The sequence below is a fragment of the Hippichthys cyanospilos genome, chromosome 15 (genome assembly GCF_059441005.1).
Source record: "Hippichthys cyanospilos isolate Australia breed blue-spotted pipefish chromosome 15, RoL_Hcya_1.0, whole genome shotgun sequence".
NCBI classification, from domain to species: Eukaryota; Metazoa; Chordata; class Actinopteri; order Syngnathiformes; family Syngnathidae; genus Hippichthys; species Hippichthys cyanospilos.
In genome coordinates this window covers 12,318,091-12,338,856 of record NC_142383.1, presented here as the reverse complement: position 1 = coordinate 12,338,856, position 20,766 = coordinate 12,318,091, and the positions used below count along the sequence as shown (strand labels likewise).

The 20,766-nt window shown below is 43.8% G+C and overlaps 1 protein-coding gene across 5 annotated transcripts; it reads right to left on the bottom strand.

Annotated features, from left to right (window-relative positions):
- Window positions 1-85: 85 nt before the first annotated feature.
- Window positions 86-20,529, bottom strand: prrc2b (proline-rich coiled-coil 2B). 5 transcript variants are annotated; one of them, XM_088434726.1, is made up of 34 exons: window positions 20,385-20,529; window positions 17,763-17,940; window positions 17,339-17,513; window positions 17,167-17,269; window positions 15,992-16,055; window positions 15,769-15,912; window positions 15,343-15,668; window positions 15,144-15,265; window positions 14,903-15,066; window positions 14,494-14,581; window positions 14,238-14,376; window positions 13,651-13,990; window positions 13,392-13,576; window positions 13,104-13,305; window positions 12,848-13,040; window positions 10,735-12,735; window positions 10,474-10,628; window positions 10,276-10,388; window positions 10,057-10,198; window positions 9,902-9,978; window positions 9,531-9,818; window positions 9,358-9,444; window positions 8,345-8,537; window positions 8,049-8,146; window positions 7,844-7,968; window positions 7,480-7,720; window positions 7,229-7,396; window positions 6,361-6,440; window positions 6,191-6,275; window positions 5,872-6,081; window positions 2,805-5,024; window positions 1,676-1,833; window positions 1,493-1,597; window positions 86-462 (listed from the first exon to the last, which is right to left on the bottom strand). In XM_088434726.1, the coding sequence occupies exons 2-31, from the start codon at window positions 17,875-17,877 to the stop codon at window positions 4,857-4,859; spliced, it is 6,591 nt and encodes a 2,196-aa protein (XP_088290852.1). In that variant the 5' UTR covers window positions 17,878-17,940; window positions 20,385-20,529; the 3' UTR covers window positions 86-462; window positions 1,493-1,597; window positions 1,676-1,833; window positions 2,805-4,856. The 5 variants fall into 5 exon arrangements, with proteins under 5 accessions (XP_088290852.1, XP_088290853.1, XP_088290854.1 ...); XM_088434727.1 differs by having other exon boundaries at window positions 10,474-10,625; XM_088434728.1 differs by lacking the exons at window positions 86-462; window positions 1,493-1,597; window positions 1,676-1,833 and having other exon boundaries at window positions 4,877-5,024; window positions 5,848-6,081.
- Window positions 20,530-20,766: the final 237 nt, after the last annotated feature.

The window sequence follows — 20,766 nt, the reverse complement described above, 5'->3', positions numbered from 1 at the left end:
GTTGTTCAACAGTAATGAGGTGTACCTAAAGTTTATGTCTGTTGACTGTGCATCTCTTTTGGACACAAAAGATCACAAATTTGAATTCGCTATTCAAAGTATATTTGAATTCATTACAATCATCTTACAATAGGTGTACTCAAAGATATTTAGGTTTACATAAACTGAAATTTAAAATCATGCATTGAATATAAAATCATGCATTGAATATAAAATGTAACAATGGTAACATGCATATCATTTGAGTGAGGGACGAGGCAAAATCCACACGTAGATGTCGTAGCCTTACTTTTCTGGTCACCAGTTACAAGACATCTCGGAGGCAGCATCGCTGTTCCTTCGAGTGCGAATTGGCGACCAACATATCTCGGACTGGGCATCTTGGGCCAGGTGAGCCCGCCCCCGGCAGTAGCCTTTTTTGGAGGCTTGCCTCCCTGACCACTCCCGGGGCTTCGGATTCATCTGAGGAAGAAATTGTCATCGGTGGATGAGACGCTTCATCGCAAGTTGTATGTAGGGCAGAGGTTATGTTTACATTCACGTCACTCAGTCAGTTGGGTAGAAAAACTAGGATAGTAGTTGTCCGACTTATACGTAAGAGAGACAGTAGAGACAGAGAACAAACCTGGGTCAAATCAACTTGTCTTTTATAAAAGATTAAGAGCTTCCCTTGTCAGACCAAACTTTTCTGACCAGTGCTTGGCTCCTCTGGCTTTTTTATTTCCTCCTTTGTGACTCTGGAAATTGCCTTCAGAAAGTTTATTTTGCTTCCCAACTAGTCAGGGACCTTCCTTGGTTAACCTTTGGGATAACAACTGGCAGGTGCCCCATGCAATCACGTCAACCTTTTACTACCCATTGAGAAAATATTGTATTTTTTGGACTATAAAGTGCACTGAATTAATCGCGACAACAAAAATTTTGCAGAAAATCTATTTCTGTCATGTATAAACCACACAGGAATAAAAGCTGCAGGGTGTAACATTCGATATTCATGCAGAAAGATGGTACATGCACCTTTTTTAAATGTTTCTTTTTTTTTTCAAAACTTTGTTTTCAAACAGACTGCTTACAGCAACATCATGCCTCAAACATGGACTAAACATCCCTGCGAAATTAGAGATATATGAGCGGCATCACTTTATTTTACCATAAGACTGACACAGTGGAATTGTTGGAATATTGCACCAACACAAAAGTAACATGCCTGATTGTGTTTGCTAGTGGAGCGTGCCCCCCGGTGGCAAGTAAAATAGCAGTTCACACTCAAAATCTATACTTTGTGAACGTAAATTATTTAGTGGTCAGTTTTGCTGTTTTTAGACAATTAGTTACAGTACCTAGACTACTAGCTAGCAGGTTAATCAAATTATTTAGAGTGAAAGTCAGCCCAAAAACTTACATGGCATATATATGAGATAGTACGCAGTACTTTCATGAATATTAAATAGGAAGATGTATTTGAAAACGTACTCTTGAAGCATACACATACCTGAACAAAAACAGAGGTGTTCACGTGGAGACTCTCTACACGCTCTGACAAGTGATTCAACCACTCCACGTGCTCACTCAGCGACTGAGAAAGATCACTGTCACCCTGCTCACAAAATAATAACGCATGTGTACCAAACAATCTTACCAAGAGTACTTTTGCCGGATGCGCTTCCTCGCTCACCATAGACAAGTTCTCCTTAAGCTCAACGGCGGCCAGGCGGATGTGCTCCAGCTTGTCAATCTGTTCTTTGAGACGGTCGTCGAGCTCCTGCATCATCATCAGGCCTTCGTCAGCTCTCAAGGCCACCTTGGCCATGATTCCTTACACCACCTGTAAATCTGTTATGAAAATAAAAGATGTGCTATCATTTGGAATGATATTCAATGACTTGAAACGAGCTGAATATGTTGAAGTTAAAACAGTTTTAATCCACTGAGAAATATACTAACACCTCTGTCCAGGGGATATTTAAATGGCAATAAAATCGATTTTTTGTAGTAATATTTGGCATCAGAAGGTATAAAAACTGTTTGAAGCAGTAAAAAGATTAAAAAAAAAACAAAACACATAATTACCAAGTTACTACCTGTACATTTAACACAGTTTTAATGCTGATCATGGCTTACAATATAATTTTTGTAATAATACCGCTGACTTAGTTCTGGTCTATCACACTATTTTAATGTTAGGCATTCTGGCGGTACTTAAAGTATCTATCAAAACCACAGTGTAAACCTGGATCGCCTTATTAAGATCAAAACAGACACTACATATGCTTTGATAGAAGTCAACATGGCCCGCCAGCCTTATGTTGAAGACCCCCGTTTTTAAGCAAGTGTTTATTCTATTCTAGTTCTTATTCAGTATTTACACTCGGGTTAAAAAAGGTGATAATCTGCACTGACTGTTCCTAATAATTTGCCCCTCCCTTCGAAGGATTCGAATCCGTCTAAATCAGTTTAATTTCTATGCAATTGCCATACTTTCAAATAGAAAGCAGCTCGAAAACGACATTTTTTGGCTTTACTGTGATGTTGCTGGCTGGTGACAACGTCGTTTTATTTTGCATTGTAGAGCAACCTTCGACGTTGTATCTGAGCTACATTTTTCGAATTATTGAGCAAAACGCAAACGACTTGCAAAAACGAGTTTTGAAACGTAATATTCGGAACCTCCCGAGGTATTTAAACCGTAAACTGAGTTTAAATGTAAACGGTTCGCTTCGAAACGCTGCTACTTCTGGCAATGCAGCTAGCTCGAGTTGAAACACCAAGGAAAACAAAACAAAACAAAAAAAACACCAACTTACCGTGTTTTATCGGAAATACCATACATATACTACTCCACGAAGTCTGTAACGATCAACGAGGACAAGCGGGTTTTCGTCCGGGCAAGTTTTTTTTAATAGAAAAAAATGTAAGGAATTTGACACTTGTGACGTCACACAAACCCCTCTAGGTGCGTTTTTGGGTATGACAGGAAGTAAAGTTAATCACTGAATGATGAAAAAGACTTGTTACAATTATCAACACCCTCAAAAATTGGCACGTTTCATTTACTTTGTATATTTTCGTCAAACTGAATTTTTTGGTCGTTTTAATGCCTGACAACTGAAACAGGACAAAATTATGATGTAAAACAATACATTTTTAAGAAATCACAACTGCTTTATTTCTTTTTCGATAAGTTTTTTTTTTTCTCTTAAACAAGGGAGAATAATGAACACATATTCGAAAAGGACAAACTGTATCAGGTAGGATAAATAGAATACCGGGATCAGCCGTGTAGAAAGCACTGGTCCTTTTGAGAGAAAAAAATAAATATGCATCTTTTAAAAGTACAAAAAAAAAAGTTTGGGGTCATTTTTGTTGGGAATGAGCAAGCATGGAGCACTTTTTAGTGGAAGGGAAAAAAAGCAGTAACTCAAAATTGGACAATTGTAACAATTACAAGTCTAGTGTATGATTTTAAAGCAGGGATAGGGATTTTTTTTTTATTTTAGGGTGGTTTTATCCATTTTTTTAAATGATCGTTTTAAATTCGCACAAGTGTCTGGCTGCATGTTGCCGACCCTTGCTGTTTAATTCTTGGAATCTCAAATGAAATGTGGCTTTTAAACAATTCCCTGTCCACAAGCAACACACGCATATACAATTTCAATTTAACGCAGGATCAATGAATTAACCAGCTAATTTTGCGAGTGGCCATTTAACAAAAGAAAAAAAAACATTTTGCTTTCAAAACTATCTAAAAAGTGCTCTGTAATCCACCGTGATATAAAAAAAAACACAATGCTCCCCTTTTGTAACAGTTATGATAGAAATATTAAAATCATAATTGGACCCTGATTGCTGCACTTATTTCCTGTGCAACATAGATCAGAAGCTGGCGGGAGTTATGAGATAACTGAGGCAATCTTTTGCTGTCTTCCTCTAATAAATGTCCTCCCCACATTTGAATTGCTCCAAGGAATATTGAAACTCTACTCTCAAAGAATTTATAAACTGCCACCAGACGTAACATCCTAAGAAACGACAAAGGCGGCTTTGGAGGTGGGAGAGGTTGGCATCAAGGGGCCTTTTTTTATTGTTCATTATGAAATATTTTTAAACAAGATTATTGTATTTAAATGCCACCCTAGGCCCTTTTATGGACCCGAGTGTCATAGTTGGCCCACCCCTGCTTTAAGTGAAGCATCACCTAACGCCTGCAGACAATCGGATTTGTGACAAGTTTCACATGGATGCAACATGAACTTTAGGAAAGGGAAAACAAAACAAAAACATTTTGTATAGCAGAGACAAGAGTGTAAAAGCATTTTACACAAATTGTAGCCATAAATTCATGGCAATTCCACATGCAAGGTTTTGCTTTTGTTCTTATTTAAAAAAAAAAAAAACATTTCAGATGCCAAGAGCTTGAAACTTATTTATCAACAAAGAAGAAAAAAAAAAAGTGCCCCAACTGTATTTGAATAGGTTTTAAAATTGTCCAAACGACTGTCCATGAACAGGCAGTTGATACAGTTTGGCAAAAACGGTGCACACAAATGATCCATCAAGCAGCCATTTACAGGGGGAGGGGGGGGAAAAAAACAACAATAAATTAAAGAGGACCGTGTGGAGATCTGCTTTTAAAAGGCTGTGTCTATGTATATATTTATATATACAGTATATATATCTTTCTCTCTCTAGAAGTCTTACGTTGTGGTGTGAAGTTTTAAGTGTCCGGGGTCAACAGGAAGGAATTGTTGATGGTGCTTGTTGGAAGGCTCAGACGTTGTGCAAGGAGCTTGTGTGTGTTTGTAGGCTGGGTGGTGACCTTTTATTTGTCTTTTTCAATCTATTTCGTTTTAGGTCCACTACGCCTTTCCCTCCTCCGCTTTTGCCGCCTGGGGTTTGATGGCTCCCGTGCGCGGCAGCTTGGCGTGCGCGGCGGAGGCGAGGGGCTCCTGGAGCTTGCTGGTCATTCCCCCCGTCGGCGCCTGGGCCTCGCACACGGCTATGCGCACCTCTCGCACGGTTTTGCACTGTGCCGAGAAGAAGGGACGAGTGAGGGACAAAGCTACCATGTGCATCACTGTTTATTTGCTTTATTTTTAGATCTCATTCTGTGAGGGGGAGAAAAAAAAAACACACATTCAAGGACAATATGATAACGCGTTCGAAATCACTGCTTCACCCGCCTAACTTTTTGTGTCCACGGTTGCGTCCATTTGTCTCAGCAATGTTAACTGCATGTCACCCGAACACACGAGACGTCATTGGGAAGGACAGGATGTCCTCTACTGAGGTCACTAGGATTTATTAGCTTGAACGAGTCAAAAGATATAGACCAAAAACAAATATTCATAACTGTGGACACAAATGCAGCGTTGTCAACTTTTATTTACATAATGCCTTAATCAGTGATGACAGGTCGTAGAAAATGGAAACGAAATGAATTTGACAGCTTGAGTGCTACTCCCAAAATAAAAATACACACACACAAAAAAAAAAAATCTCATATACCTCAAGTCATGTGAAATGACCGAATATGAAGCTTTTGGAGGGGGAACTGAGCATGCCTGTCAGATTTGTTTTTTGTATGTATATACACTGGCCTCTGTAATTATTGACGTCACTGGTTAGGACGTTTATCGTTTTTCCAAAATTAATATAACTACCCCTCTCCCATAACAGGGACAGGTCCATAAACCCCAAAGTATTTAACGTTTCACGAGGTTCATTATTTTTCAACTACATACCAAAGACATGTTTGAATTTGTAAACGGTCAACATTAGACAGCATGCACAATCAATTCATATAGAAATGTAAGAAAAAAAAAAAAAAAGATGATGAAATGAAATTACCTATAGTTACAGTGGGTGGCTCACCTTCATGCCATCCTCAGGCCCCTTGATGGGGATTTCGGGGGCCGAGGGAGGGGTGGAGTGGGAGAGGTCTCGGCCGGGATTGGGGTAAGGAGGTGAGCGGATGATGACTGGTTTGTTGACCTGCATGACCGGTCTCTGGATGGGGCTGGGAAAGGGGCCACTGGTGGGGGGACGCATGTGCATCACCAAGCCGCCCTGAGCAGGTGAGACCTGAAGGTCAAAGGAGGGTCGTTGGTTGGTCACAGGAATAGAAAAGTACATGTGTAAATGACTGATTGGATTACGTTTCCACCAGTGAAGTAGAAATCAAAAGTTGCACCTGTTGTGTATAATGATGGGTGGGCAAAGGTCCAACCGGGCCTCCGGGGCCAGAAGGCTTTCCACTTGGGCTAGCAGATCCAGGCCTGATGAGGAGCGGCAGTGAACAAAATTGGACCATTAACTTTTTTTTAATTATCGTCATTAGTGACACTGTTCCCCTGCACTGACCTGTAGGAGCCTCCAGGCATCCCTGGTGAATGATTGGGCTTTTCTGAAAACTGGAAACCTTTCATTTCCATCTGGGAGCCCTAAGAATTGAACAAATAATGCCAAAAATTTAGCGGATCAGGAAATGAAGATTTAATCCAATGAAATATTGACAAATCTCCCAAGTTGAACACATACATCATAGTTTTCTGGAAAAACATAACTTAAAGTGATTTTGGCCTTGAGTCATGTTTTTGTTTTTCAACCTTTTTTGAGCCAAGGCACACTTTTCTTCTTTGCAAAAATCCCAAGGGCACACCACCAGCCAACGATTTTACAATTTGAAACTGTAGCATATACTAACAAAATAGTCATTTGAATCAAAGTTGCATCAACAGAAATCAAATAAACACGCCTTATGATCTTTTCTCCAAGCACTGTGCTGCCCAATATCCGTGAAAAGTATTTATTATATGTTCACACTGCAACACACTACTCTCACAGGACCTTTTTTCCACAAATTAAAAAAAAAGGATGGGGGGGGATTGGATAATTTCCCAAGGCACATCTGACTATATCTTGCGGGACATTAGTGGTGTGCTGTGCCATGGTTGAAAATGACTGATGTAGTGGGACTACAAGCTTGATGAGTACCTAACACACCTTTTCGTTTGATCGCTTTACCACATATTTTTGACTGACAGGCAAAAAAAAAAAAAAAAAACACAACAACAAACACACAAATTAGTATACAGCTGACGTTGACATTGAATGCAATTAGTTTCTAATTTGGGAAAGAACTGCTCTTAGTTTTCAATTTCTTTTGGGAAAATTTTGTAATTATGTTGACTTTGGTGTTCCATTATATTTTTGGAGTGGAGTGACGTACCTCTCTGCTACCGGGCATGACGGGCGGTTGAGAACCAGGTGGCATCATCCGGCGTGGACCTCCCACTGAAAGATTCTGACCTTGCTGCAGCTGGATGGACTGAGGGAGGATGAGGTGTTGCTGGGCCGAGCCGTAGCGCACTTGAGATCCAGGCAAGGGCATGGTCACCTGGTGCAAAGAAATCAAAACCATTAAATTGATTCATTGTGACTACCGTTTCAAACAATTCTGCCTTAAAAAAAAAAAAAAACCTGAATGAGCTGAGAGTCCATCAGCTGGGACGACCCCATGCTGGGCCCCTGGTTGAGCTGGCTGTCATAGACGAGCTGCTGGCTACCGGTCATGGCCTGATAGTGTGAGCCCGACGAGGACTTGACCATGTCTGATGGCTGGATGCCGGGGAACGGCGAGTACGGCCCCTTCAGTGGAGCTCCGCCTGACAGCACCATGGGGCTGGGCTGCGACAGGTTGGGGTGCATGTAAACCTGCGACCTGAACCAAGCAAGGCGGCATCGTGAGCCAAATCACAATGAAGTTGAATGTAGTTTTTTAAAGTGCCATTCTAAAGCAAATGACACACAAAAACAAGAAACTTGATAGGGAACCCCTCCATACCTGAAAGGGGGAATCGAGTTGAACATCTCCTGGGACTGAGACACAGGCAAACCTCCTCGAAGACCCAACTGAGCCTGAGCCTGAAGAGACGTGTGCAAGGAGATGGGAATCTGCTGTGCCGCCGCCTGAACGGATGCGCACGTTCAAAATTAGGACCATTTCAGAGACAAAGCGCACAAGTCAGTGATCACGCCTGTGTACGTACTTGTTGATAGGTCTGCTGCTGCGTCATCGTGGGGGGAACCAAGCGAGGTTGGCTCGGAAAGACGTGACCATCCAAATACAACGGGGGAATATGGCTGCCTAAAATAACAAATTATAGGTACAAATATTCATCAAATGAGCCTTCTTAGCCTCGGATTTAAAATAAACTTGAAAAATTGAAAAATTGTTCAATAAAAATGCTTACAAATCTAAATAAAACTTTATTTCATGAGGGTGCCAAGACTTAAAGTGACACTGTGTTTGATTTAGACCATTTTGGTCCATCTTTAGCTGTACCTTGCAAGGACATGGAGGGTGCTACGGAGGCCACGGGCATAGGAGGCATGGAGACCCCTCCGAAAGAGCTGTAGCTGACACCGCTGGATGAGCCCACGCTGCACGGCGGCGGCACTCCCGAGGCCCCTCCACTGGGAGAACCTTGCTCAGGAAGCGACTGGGAGTTCTCCCACGCCTTACGCGCCGACTCCATCTGAACACGGAAAAGAGAAACGCATTCTTATAAGGATGAGGTTGCGACATGGCATCGCTCCAGTCAATCCCTGTAAATCACCATGGAATCAGTTATAAAACACAATTGCACACTCCAATTAGTGATGGCCGAGCGGGTCTTTGTTTTAGCTCCGAACCTTTTCACCAACGCTGGTTCACTGCTCGAAGCTTCAGTGACACAACTTCAGAAGGACATCTAAAGGTCATTAAATGAAGTGCAACAAAGTCATGTTGAAGAGTCAAATTACCGTAATTACTCAAATATAGGCCACGCCTATGTATCGGACGCACCCTTAATTTTAGGGTCAAATTCTGGTATTTTCTATGCTTGCATTTATATGATTTGGGGGAAAAAAAAGATTGTCTTATATTTGGGGAATTACGGCACTTTTTATTCCGCAGCATACCTATTTAAATGTATTTAAACCTTTTTAAAATTTGTTTCTGGAAACAAATTTAAATTCACAACACATTCCAAGCATTCATGGATTGTTTTGGATTAGATTGTCTATGCACATTACTGTTTTGTATTGTAAAAGTGCGTTTGACATAAGTCACGTGACCAAACCACACCTCGGCGCAGTGATTCGACGCAACTGCTTTATGCACTACGGCACATGCGCCGGAGCTTTGACTCTCTGCAGTTTTTCACTAAGTCTATTTTTTACCCTATTGCTGAAAATGCATATTGGCTCCAGGTATTAGTTATTGGCCTCCATCACAATCAATAATTGGTCCAAAAATGGTCCAAAAAAAAAAAGTACTCTGTGCATCTCTATATAGAATCTGAACTGTCATACCTTCAGAGTGAGGTCAGTACTTGGAAAGGAGAGCGGGTTGAGGTTTATGCCGGGCTGCAGGTGATTGGAGCGGAGCATGGGGATACTCTGAAACAAGAGAATTGTGCCAGTCAGATGGAAAGTGACCAATGAGGCATTGTTTCATGGACAACTATTTCAAATTCACAACTCACATTGGCATTGAGGGGATCTTGAAGCTTGCTGACGGGGTTTGACACAGGCACTGGGGTGGAACCTGGAGGCAGGTTAAAGTCAGAGTCCTTGGCGCTGACGCCAAATTCGATGGGGGGCACGGGAAGCACTGTGTCCACGTGGAGGTCCACGCCGTTGACCGGAGTGATGGGGCCGCCTTCCAGGCGATCCACCGCCTCGGAGCCCTTGCGGTGCTTCATGGAGCGCTCGTTTCCGATCGGCCCCGGTTTGTGCTGCTCTTTGCTTTGCTCTGGGGCTGCATCTGAATCCTTTCAATAAAAAAAAATATATATTTTTTTGCATTTCTCTGGATAATTACTGCATTGATTATTTAAAAGTCATGTTGTCATACCTCAGAGTTGGGCTCGCTTCCGGTATAAGACACCGGTTTAGTCCAAGCGTCTCCCCCTGACGATTGCACTGACAGAGCTGGGAAATAAATGGCCGTATTATTTTACCTAGATGCATCGTTTCAGATTGGTGATGCTGTGCGTCGACTTAACTTACCGGAGCTGTTGGTCTCCCAGATTTCCGTTCCCAAATTACTAGAGGAAAGAGTTTCTTCTGGTTGTTCGATGCTCATGCCTCCCTGCTTCTTGGCAAAGCGTGGCGGTATCTTGGATGAGATGGACCTGTTCTTTACCGGCACCTAAAGCGGAAATTAAATCAGAAATACTTCAAAACACTTTCAAAAACTTGGCATGCAAAAAGATGGTTTGAACTTACAGTAACTTGATCCTTCCTCCGCCTGTCGTCATCTTGTGGGCGTCTTTGCTTTTGCGACAAAGCATCCTGGTAAGTGTCTGGATTCGAAACGGATCCCCCGGCATCTTCCTCAACTAAAATACAGTAACATGTCAATTCTAAATCCTGTTCAAAATAGAACGTGTTGTAATTTCACCCTTTTTAGGGTTCAACACTCACTTGGGTAGCCGCTCAGATCGTACTGGGAAAGTGGCTCCACTATGTCAGATTTAATGGGTCCCGGATTTTCAAAGTTCTTTCCTGAAGACTCACTCAGCTCTCGCTCCTCTGACTGATCAATACTGTAGACAGAACCCGACTCGTCTGGGCTCCTGCTAGGATAAAAAATAAAAAACAAAAACAAAAAAACACAAACTTTGCTCAAGCCTGAAAAGAAAGAGTTTGAGGGTGACTGGATTTTGCCAGGGTTTAGTTTCTCACCTCTTACAAGATGCGCCACCGTTTTGCCAGGTGTCACCCCTATTCGAGTTAACAGATTGTGGGTTATCGGCTGCACGTGGCATCTTACTGGTCTCCAGCACAGATGGCTCTCCTTTCCTGTTCTGGCGCTCAATCAATGGTCTCTGGCTGGAGAAGCTTCGCTTGGAGAGCTCCCTTTTCTCAATTGAGCCCACTTCGCTGTGGCACGAGTCCGAGAGAACGTCGGCGTGTCCCTGTGTGGGTACGCCGCCGCTGCCACTCCCTCCGCGTTTCTCCCTCCAGTCGCCCAATTCACTGTTGTCCGATCCTGTGTCCCATTCCTCTGTATGAGTGTGCTGGCCACCGCGCCCTCCGGGGTAAGGGCCGCTGGGCCAGCTGTCTTCCCCACCGCCTTTGTGGCGAGTGGGCCAGGGGTTGGTGAAGTCTCCATTGATGTATTCGTCGCTGGTCCACTGGTTGGAACCTGGCTCGCGCTCTTGCTGCAGACGACGGAAGCGCGGGGGCTTGTCCTGACGCGGGGGCCTCCGCCTCCTCAACGCCTGCCTCTCGGGATTGTCGGGGTCAAAGTAGTATTCCCCCTCGCGGTCCTCAGAGCCATTTTCCAGGAAAGAGCCGGTAAATTTCGGAGGGTATTTGAGAGACTCGCGATCAGCGGAAGGTTTACGGGAGAAAGCTGCATCAGTTCCTGGACCGTAGCCGTTTTCCTGCATGGAACCACCAGTGCTACCAAATTGTGAGCCACGCCCCCTCCATGAGGACATCTCTCTTGAGCCTCCATAGCCTCGTGTATAGTTGCCAGTGTTCAATCTTGGAGGAAGCATGCGACCCCCAAAGCCTCTGCTGATCCTGACCTTTTCTCTGGAATCAGGAGCAGTCTGGTCTTCCATGTAGACCTTGTTGGATCGCCAAGACTCCCGATCAGCTTTGCGAGTCTCTCCAGATTCGGAATAGCCTTCTCCATTTTCCGAGCCCTTCTGTCGCCGTCTTTTAGGTAGCTCCTCATACTCTGAGGTTTCGCTTAGTGTCTCGCTGACATTGCGTCTTCGTGGCTTGCCTCTCTGGAACTCCTCCACCTTCAGCTCTCTGGGTTGGGCTCGCCCTCGCCCCGCACGCTGAGTCTGACTGGCGCCATTGTTGTAGGCACCTCTGACACCGTCTCCGCTTCGGATGCCGCGGCCTCCACCGCGAGAATTGAAATCTCTGAAACCTCGACCGCGACCTCGTACGGATCCCCTGGCCGCACTGAAGGCCTGCTCTTCATCAATGAAGATCCAGTTGTTGCGACGTGGCGCCTGAGGCTCCGCGTTTTCCAGAACATCTCTTGGCGCCTGGAATTTGTTAGTGTCCCAGACATTCTCTCTGGGGGAATCATCACAACGATTGATTAATGGGGCCCGCTCGACTTTAGCGGGAGCCGGGGACGGACGCTGCCTTTCTTCAGGTTGTTTCTCCACCACGGGCGACCCTGAGCGCCGATTGCTGATAGTCTGGTTATCTTTCTTGAGGTCATAAACATTGGTCAAGACTTCTTTCTCCAGCCTATAAGGTACAGCCTTCTCTTCAGGCTCAGGTTTGGGTTTCTCATTCTCTTTGTCTTCCACTTTCAGAGCTTTAAGGACTGGTTTCTTAATTGGACCGGTTCTGCGTGTCAAAGTACGTCCAGTAGTCTCTGGTGGCTGGCTAACAACGGTACTGGAATTGGACCACTGACTTTGAGCATTGATTCCTCCTTCCTGTTTCCAGTTGTCTTTAGAAACATCAAGGCTCTCATCGTGAGAATCACTATCTTTCAGATGGCGATCTCTGGTATCTTGTTTTTGGTATTCGCTATCAGCGTGATGCTGGGTATGAATTTGACCACCCGGCGTCAGCAGCTCCTGGTCATCTCGGTCCGACCCATGACTCTGGAAGACGTTATGTTGGGGGTCATCTTGAGGATGGGTCAAACCCTCACTGGCCCTCTCATCATAAGTGTTCTGCTGGGAGGTGGCCATATCACTTCTGGTAAAACATACAACAGAACATCATTGTGGCATTTTGCCAACAGCAGATAGTATTGTGGGGGGAAAATAAAAAAAAAACGCATGTATTGAATCAGCTAAGAGGAACTGACCTCTCATCATTGTCCTGGTTTTCATGCTGCCTCTGATAAGGGGGAGTAAAGCTGCGCATAGGGTAGCCATCTTGGCTCCAGGCAGGACACGGCTCCGTGGAAGGGGTCCTTCGGTCTTGGTGCAGGTTGGGATGACCTTCATCTGAACTGGGACTGTTTAAGTGCTCTTGGTGCATCAGGGGTTTCATTAGTCCTGTGGAAGCACATTCTTGTTTGAGATCACGATGTGAGATCACATAGAGAAGTTAGTACCCACCAGAAGAGTGGACAGAACCGGGATAGTAGTCGACAGGAGATCTTCGTTGGTTGACTCGGGGGTCCATGAAAGGCGGCATCATCATCCAACGGGGATCAAAGCCGAGGACATGCTGGGGATAATAACCCCGTTGTGTGTGGGTGGAACTGGACGAGGGCTGATAACCTGACTGCTGCCAGTGTTGCATCTTGTAGACTTGCTCCTGTGCAATGGACATGATAAATGAAGTGACCTCTCTATGCTTATACCTACTTCAGGGGGGAAAAAAATCTTCAAGCTCGAATTTACCTGTTGCTGGTGCTGTTGGGGTTGTTTCTGAAAGCGGGGCGGAACTGGCTTTGAGGCATGACGTCCACTGTAATCTCCAGACGAGGAGGAGGGCTCTTGGCCATCATCCTCGCTGCTACGATAAGCGGGGAAACTGAGCTCCTCGCGGAAACTAGGGCTGGGCGAGTTGTCAGATGAGCACTCATCTGGAGAACAATAATCTCATCAGTAACATATTTTATACTAAATAATCACAAGAAAACTGTCTTTAGTTTTCTACCTTTCGCATTGTACTGGCAATTGTCATGGTGGGCTTTATTATGATCCCTGTTGGGAGACAAGGGGGCTTCTTTGTCCTCTCCATCCTTGTGGCCCTCATCTGTCCTTGAGGCTTGCCGTTCAGTCTTGCCAAATTTCTCATCCAGCTTTTTGAGTTTCTCTGCACAGGCTGCCAGCCGTTCCTCGCGGGCGCGTCGCTCTTCCTCCTCGCGACGCCTGCGGGCCCTCTCGACAGCTTCAGAAAGCTCAGGGGACGCAAACTTTGATCTTGCTGGCAGCTGAGCTTGCCGCTGGTGGTCCTCCGGGTCATTCGCTGGCTCGCTGTGGTTCTTCTGCTGGGACTGAAGGAGGAACAGAGCTATTTAGGAGCTAAGCTCTCTACTAACCACACGGGCAGTGTGAAAAAGGACAGTGTAGAAACTATGGTGATGTTTGCATAAAATCTTCAAAAACAGAATGCCCCTTAAGAGACACATGAATTATAGTTAGTAATAAAGTACTAGAACGGCTAATAATAATGAGTTCATTTCAGCAAAATAATTCAGAGCGAGCATGAGAGCGAGAAAAGGGTGCGTAGTGTTTCGTTACCAGGATATCCGCAGAAAGATATCTGCTGTTGGTTTTCCTCAGAGGCTCCTGGTGATGGTAAAGGTAACTCTCTTCGGGCCCGTCGCTCGAGCTGAGTGATGACGGGCAGTCACGTCGATTATCCCTTTCCCATTCAGCCCTGGAAAATTCAAAACACAATTTTGTTAGTAAGTACAAAAGCTTAAAATGGTGGAAATACAGGCAGACTCATATATGATTAGGTTAACAGGCAATGGAATGCAGAGCATCTTCTCACCACATCTTGGTTTTATCAATGGCTGAGTGCTCATCCTCATCATCGCTGAACTTGAGCTTCTCACTGTAATCAACTTCTTCATGGAGACCTGTAAGAATGGCAAACTAATATCAGCAATAAGGAAGAAGCAAGGATATTGCCATAAGAATTATAAAATAACTTTTTTTTTTAAGGATTTTACATTCGTGACGGAAAGGTAATCTGAAATATTGAAAATGTGCACGGTGGAAGAACCCCCCAACAAAATATTCTGAGACATTGTTAAAAAAAAAAAAGGATACATATTTAGGTGCATATAAAAGTTCTATTTCGGTGCATGTAAAAAGTTGCTTAACAAACGCAGATTCCAAACTGTCCCCAACATGAATGACCAAAGGGCTTTTTTATAAGATATTAACGTTGTACCTACCAGCCCATCCATCCTCACAGTCGTTGTCAAGGTCATCCAGATCCTTCAGGTCCTCAGGGTTGATGATGGCAGGGCGTTGTGGTCTGTCGCCAGGCCGACGGATGGGCTGGGATGAGAGCCGGGGTGGCGCACGAACAAATCTGTTCTCCCTTCGAATATCACCACTAGTGGATTTCAAGAAAGAAAGATATTAGCCTCGAGCTAATAGATGTGCAAGCAGTCACACAGCCGCCGCACTTACTTAAATTCAGGTTTAGCAAACGTCTGCCTAAAAGTGGGTTTGCTGTCAAATCGGGCTGGTGCTGCTACAGTAGCAGGGACATGGTCTGTACCTGAAGTTTCACGCGTCTCTTTCGAGCACATCTGTTGACACAAGTATTTAGTCTTCAAAGCACAAACTATTTTATCACCACTTGATCTGAAATGCGATTGGTACTTACAAAAGCTGGCAACATGTCATGGTAGACAGCATTCGAAGTGTGGTGGAGCTGATGCTGCAGGGCTGACGGCACCACTGTCCTGCGCAGAGGCTGAGCGGGACGCAGGGAGGGTTCCTTGGGCTCCACGCTCGGCGGCTGGGCAGCGCTTGTTGTCGTGACGGCGCTAGATGAGGCAGTGCTGGTGGCAGAAGAGGGGTGGCACGTGGCGGGAGGGGTGCCCGTCTCCCCCAGGGTGGGAGGCTTGCCCTCGGGGTCGCCCTGCAGCCCGAGGGTCAGGGATGAGGGCTGGAGGTTCCTGCCGCCTCCCTCCCTCCAGCTGGTCACATCTTGACAACGACAGAATGCAGGACATCCCAAATACTGAGATTTGTGGACTACAAGCGACGAGGTACGACACAAACGTTCATTCGTGCCCGCGAGACATACTCTGTGGGCGGAGGCTTGGTCCGGGCCCATACGACGGATCGTAGCCGCTTCTTTCCTTGCCAACTTTGTCCTGTTCTCCAGCGGCCTTCAGTGTGGGAAATTCCTCGTGAGAGAAGGGCTGAAGTCGGTTTAAGGCCCTTGAACCTGTGAGGTTGCCGCACACAAAATGAGAAAGCTCAGGATGGCGGAGTGTTATTTCCAACCCAAGTGGGAGCTGACTCACCATCTTGCTCTAGTGCCTTTCCATTTAGCTGGGCCCATTGCTTTGGTCCACCTGTGTTTGTGTTCTGTGGAATGGCAAAACATGAAAACCCCAAAAGGATACTTTAGACTTAATGAAGCTGTTTTTCCACTGCACAGTATAGTCCTGGATATAAGCCCACATTAAATCAGGAGTCAAAACATAATTACAAGACCACAGGTGCTAATTTGATTAAACAATCAAAAGAAAATAATAAGAGTGTGGAAACATTCTTACACTGCTCCACAAACTATTTCATCCCGCATCGTTTTTAACCTCACACACATTTTGGGGCCATCCTAAAGACACTGTCTGTACCCTAAAAAATAGAAACTGCTCAAACCAGCCCCTAAAATAACATAAAAGCATGGCAGGGACTTAACAAGAGCGACAAAGTTTTAATGCCTACGAATATTTTGTGTAATGGGCTCCTGATTGCAAGCAAAATGCTCGCATATATGACCGACATTTTAGTGTGTTGTTAAATCAAAGCAAACAACTGCATGCCTACTAAAATGACTTTATATCAACACATAAAATCATAGTATAGTATTCCCCCTCCCACAAAAAAGTGTGACCAAATCCTGTGCTGATGCAAAATTCCTCCATATCCAGTGCAAACGTTAGTGTCGAGCCCCAAGTGTCTTCATGCACATTGTGCAATTTGAATTAGTAATAGCCTAATTAGCAGGGCCAATAACTGGTTCCAGTATTTGGCATTTTGACGAATTTCAGCATCACCCTTTTTTAACTGTACCTTTTTTGTTTTTGTTTGAAAGCATAGGAGTGTTTTTTTACTGTAGAAAAGAGAACTATTTGCTTGCATAATGTTTTTACTAAACGTTTGTGATGACGCTGGGAGCTTCATGAACATTAACTTTGAATTTACAACAAATATTTTGCTTAAAATGTATATAACTTGTTTAATATATTTTATTATGCTGACTGCCGAGGTTTCTTTTTCCTAAAAATATATGATGGCTCATTTGTTGTCATCCAGCTCCTTGACCACTAATAGTTGGTGTGTGCCCTGAAAAACACATTGTCTCTCGAGTTTGAATATTAAATTTGTAACAAATAACTGAACTTGATGACCCAAATAAAATTCACACTTTGATAATGTCTTTATAAATACCCTGGTTGATAAATACACGTACCTCCTGGCTGGCTACTGGCGGAGGCTTCTGAAGATTGGCGACAGACTTCTGTGAAGCCGGCTGCAGCTGCGACTCCGGCAGCTGAGGTATTGATGCAACAGAACTAAAGGACAAGGAAAAGAGCAAAACAGTGAGCTCAAACACACTGGGACGTCACCAACTATCCCCTTACCTCTTTTGATCGGGTTGTTCCGGCTTGTTTGCCCATCCTGTTCCGTCTTTCGGGACAATAATCACGTTGGGATCGTTTCCTTTGTTTTCAGACTTCAAGCTCGGTAAGTGAGCGGGTGGAGGCATGCGCCGGGCTGCGGCCACTTTGCCAAGACTTTGCAAGCCATGTCGCGGAACTGATGGATGGGCGAGAGCAATACAGTTAAGGTAGATGCCATAACTCATATGCATGTGAAGAAAAAAAAACAGCATTGCTGTTTTGCATGTTTGTATATTGTATATTGTCACAATATATTTTAAAAAGTTGCCAAAAAGTGAGCAACTTTTGCTCCAATAAATGGGAATGTAAATGCAGAAAATGTGCGAGAAAAAAAAAACACAGTGTGAAGACAGTCTAAAATGTGAATATCGAAATTGAAAGGTACCTGAGTTTTTCTGAGATTCTATTGATTTTCCCTTGTACTTGTCAAACAGGCTGAGTGAGGAGTACTTGCTTTTCCCATCCTTGGACTTGGTTATTTGCCCCAAACGATCGGACATTGCGATGTAATGTCATCGAGTATGGAAATTTGCCTTGCGCCTCTTCCCAGTGCTTTTCTTTTTCTGCATAAAAGAACAAAAGTGAACATACATACAGAAAATGACAAAACAAAAAACAAAACAAAAACACCCAACAACTTTAAAGCTTGAATTTCAAATTGAGATGAAATTCGATATTCAGGAACCACACACAGCATTAGTGACCAAGCCTCTCATTAATTGTGGATTTTGGAGAAAATTTCTAGATTTTAAGAGCTGAATGGCTTCAGAGAAACATAAGTGTACTGTAACATGTCAGGCAACTTATTAGGTACACTGCACAAACTGCTGCATAATTAGGCAGAGTAGGTCCCCAACTCAGTTCCAGGAATAGACATTGCTCCCACAAAACAAAGAGATGCTTTGTAAATGTTGCTGCACCATACGTTTCAGTAGATAGGTTTATAATTCAAGGCTATACTCATTATCAACAGCCTGTCTGTGGCATTTCTCATTGTAAGTTCGCATTGAGCTAATATCTTGGTTGACCTTTTTGTTGTTTAATTAGCCAAAGCTGGAGCATGATTTTCGGGATGCACATCCTGCACTGAGTGCCGGCCAATTGCTAAAGGAGAATTCAAAGTCGTCAATTAACCTATGTTTATGTTTTTGGACTTTGGGAGGAAGCCACAGTACCCGGCGGGAGTTGTAGTTTGAGAGACCGGTCTCAAAACAGCTTTTTAAGGGTAGTGGTCTTGTTTCGGAATCGAAGGAATTCTACTCTGCCTTGTCTTTTGTTTTGGATAGGGTGGATACTAGAATTTTTAGCATAACTAGCCAAGATCACTATCATTACTCCTGCTGCTATCAGTGAGAAATTGCACAATTTGTAGAAGAGAAACAACAAAAATGTTTAGGCTTGAAATTTGTTGAATCGCAGAATTAAAAAAAACTGTATGTTTGTGTTGTAAACATAATGAAAAAGATAGACATCGGGCATTTTGTGATGATGATGCTGTGATTTTGCTTTGATATCCTAAGACCAAACCTATTTTGTTTACTTTAGTGGATTTTTGTTTTTGTCTAAATTGTTTGATTCATTGTAGCGACTCTCGTGTGCTCACGAGAGGACAGCCTCACCTTCCCAATGATGTCTCACGTGTTTGGGAAGGACACAAGTAACTTTGCTATAATGGTGAGACAAAACGGAAACAGAGGTCAATAATGACTAGGCTGAGTCTTAGCTGAATAAATGCAGTCTTAGTCTTGTTTGGAGAACATGCAAACTCTCACAATGTTTATTCAAATTCATTATATGTTAGTTCTGCTGTAAATATCAGAGGAGTGTTACGTAAACAACTTCAAGCAAGCTGTTCGTTTAACATATTTGTGTGTTTTAATTAGTCTGTTTAATGCATGTGGTTTGAACATTCATTGAAAAATGTTTTTAAAGATCTTTGTGACTTGAATTTCTTGCCTATCACGGGTGGGTCTGGACCGTATCTCAGGGTTAACAATTACACTTATGTACTTCTGTATTAAACAGCCAGAGGAAGACCGAGCGAATGTACAATATTTAAGACGCTGTCGTCCATTTTGAGCCAATTTCACGCTTTTTCCTCACGAGTCCATTTAAACATCTTCGCAGCGACAGATGCTATTGCATTATGACGTCACACACCGACGCTAACGTGTTGACAGCTAGCTCCCGTCATACAGTTGACGTTTAAGTCATTTTTTACCTCAAATTGGCCAGAATACGAAAAATGATAAACGCCTAGCTTGCAGAAACTGAGGCGCTTGTGTTTAAAAAGCAGCTGAATTAGCAGGCCGCAGAACGAGGTTGATTTGTCAAAATGCCTAGCTAGCGCAAAAGGAAACTAATCGTGACGCCAAGCCATCGTGCAACAAACGGAGTTATTCTTTTTTCGACATTACGTGACTATATCTCAGTCAAAACATAAACAAACGTTCACTCGGGATGTGTTTGGGAACAATACAAGAGCCAAGTGAGCATCGAGCTAACAGCCGATGCTAACTTGGAGGCTAACAGAAAATGGCTATGTAAACATGCAAGAACTTCTAAGATTAAAACTCATAAATTTGGAGCATCTAAATAAAAACGCACCCCAACGTACAACGGCGCACATGATACAACAACCAGGGGTTATTTACGGGGATTGTTAGCTGGAAATGATCAAAGGTGAGAAACGACTATCCCGTTGGATTTATAGTGATTCCCATACAAGCCTTAAACACAGGCCGGGGACATTCAGTACTGTATTCAGTCGGGCGCAATAAGACGACGATATTCCCGGGGAGTTGTGAGTTTGAAACCCCGAAACGAGTCGATCCCAAGCCGAGAACATTTCCCGAAGTGCAGGCGAGAGGCACCCGAAGCCAACGTTAAGGACAAGACGATTAAAAATGGCTGCTGCCCAAAAAGAACAAAGCGACAATAAAACTGAAGCGGAGGGGAAGAGGACGGGCCGGCCAAACGCCGCCGCCGCCGACGGCTCCTAACTTACCGTTTCGTCGTCTGTGTGTGCCTTGTGTCCTGCGGCAGGCGTTTATTGTCCGCAAAATGTCGTCGACTGGAAGGATGGATGGCGATTGTGAAGCCCAATGTTTCCTAGGATTCACTAGTAAGGGACGTCGTTGCTGGGATCCGACCCGGCCTGCGAATGAAGATTGGGCCAGTAGAGGGGAAGGGAGGCAGCACAGGCTACGCTCTGTGCGTCTGACGTCATCAACTCACGTCAAGCGCCAGTCATTACGAGTTCACGAAGAAGCAACAAAATAGTGGAAACAAATATATATATATATATATATATATATATATATATATATATATATATATATATATATATATATATATATATATATATATATATAAACTATTTAATATTA

Bases quoted from the DNA above. Each gene is read 5' to 3' on its own strand.
- prrc2b (XM_088434726.1), bottom strand. From the start codon at position 17,877: ATGTCCGATCGTTTGGGGCAAATAACCAAGTCCAAGGATGGGAAAAGC. The intron at 15,669-15,768 runs GTATGTCTCGCG...GTCGTTGTCAAG, and splicing joins ACCAAGCCTCCGCCCACAGA to ATGTGACCAGCTGGAGGGAG. The intron at 8,147-8,344 runs GTACAGCTAAAG...TTGTTATTTTAG, and splicing joins ACCCTCCATGTCCTTGCAAG to GCAGCCATATTCCCCCGTTG.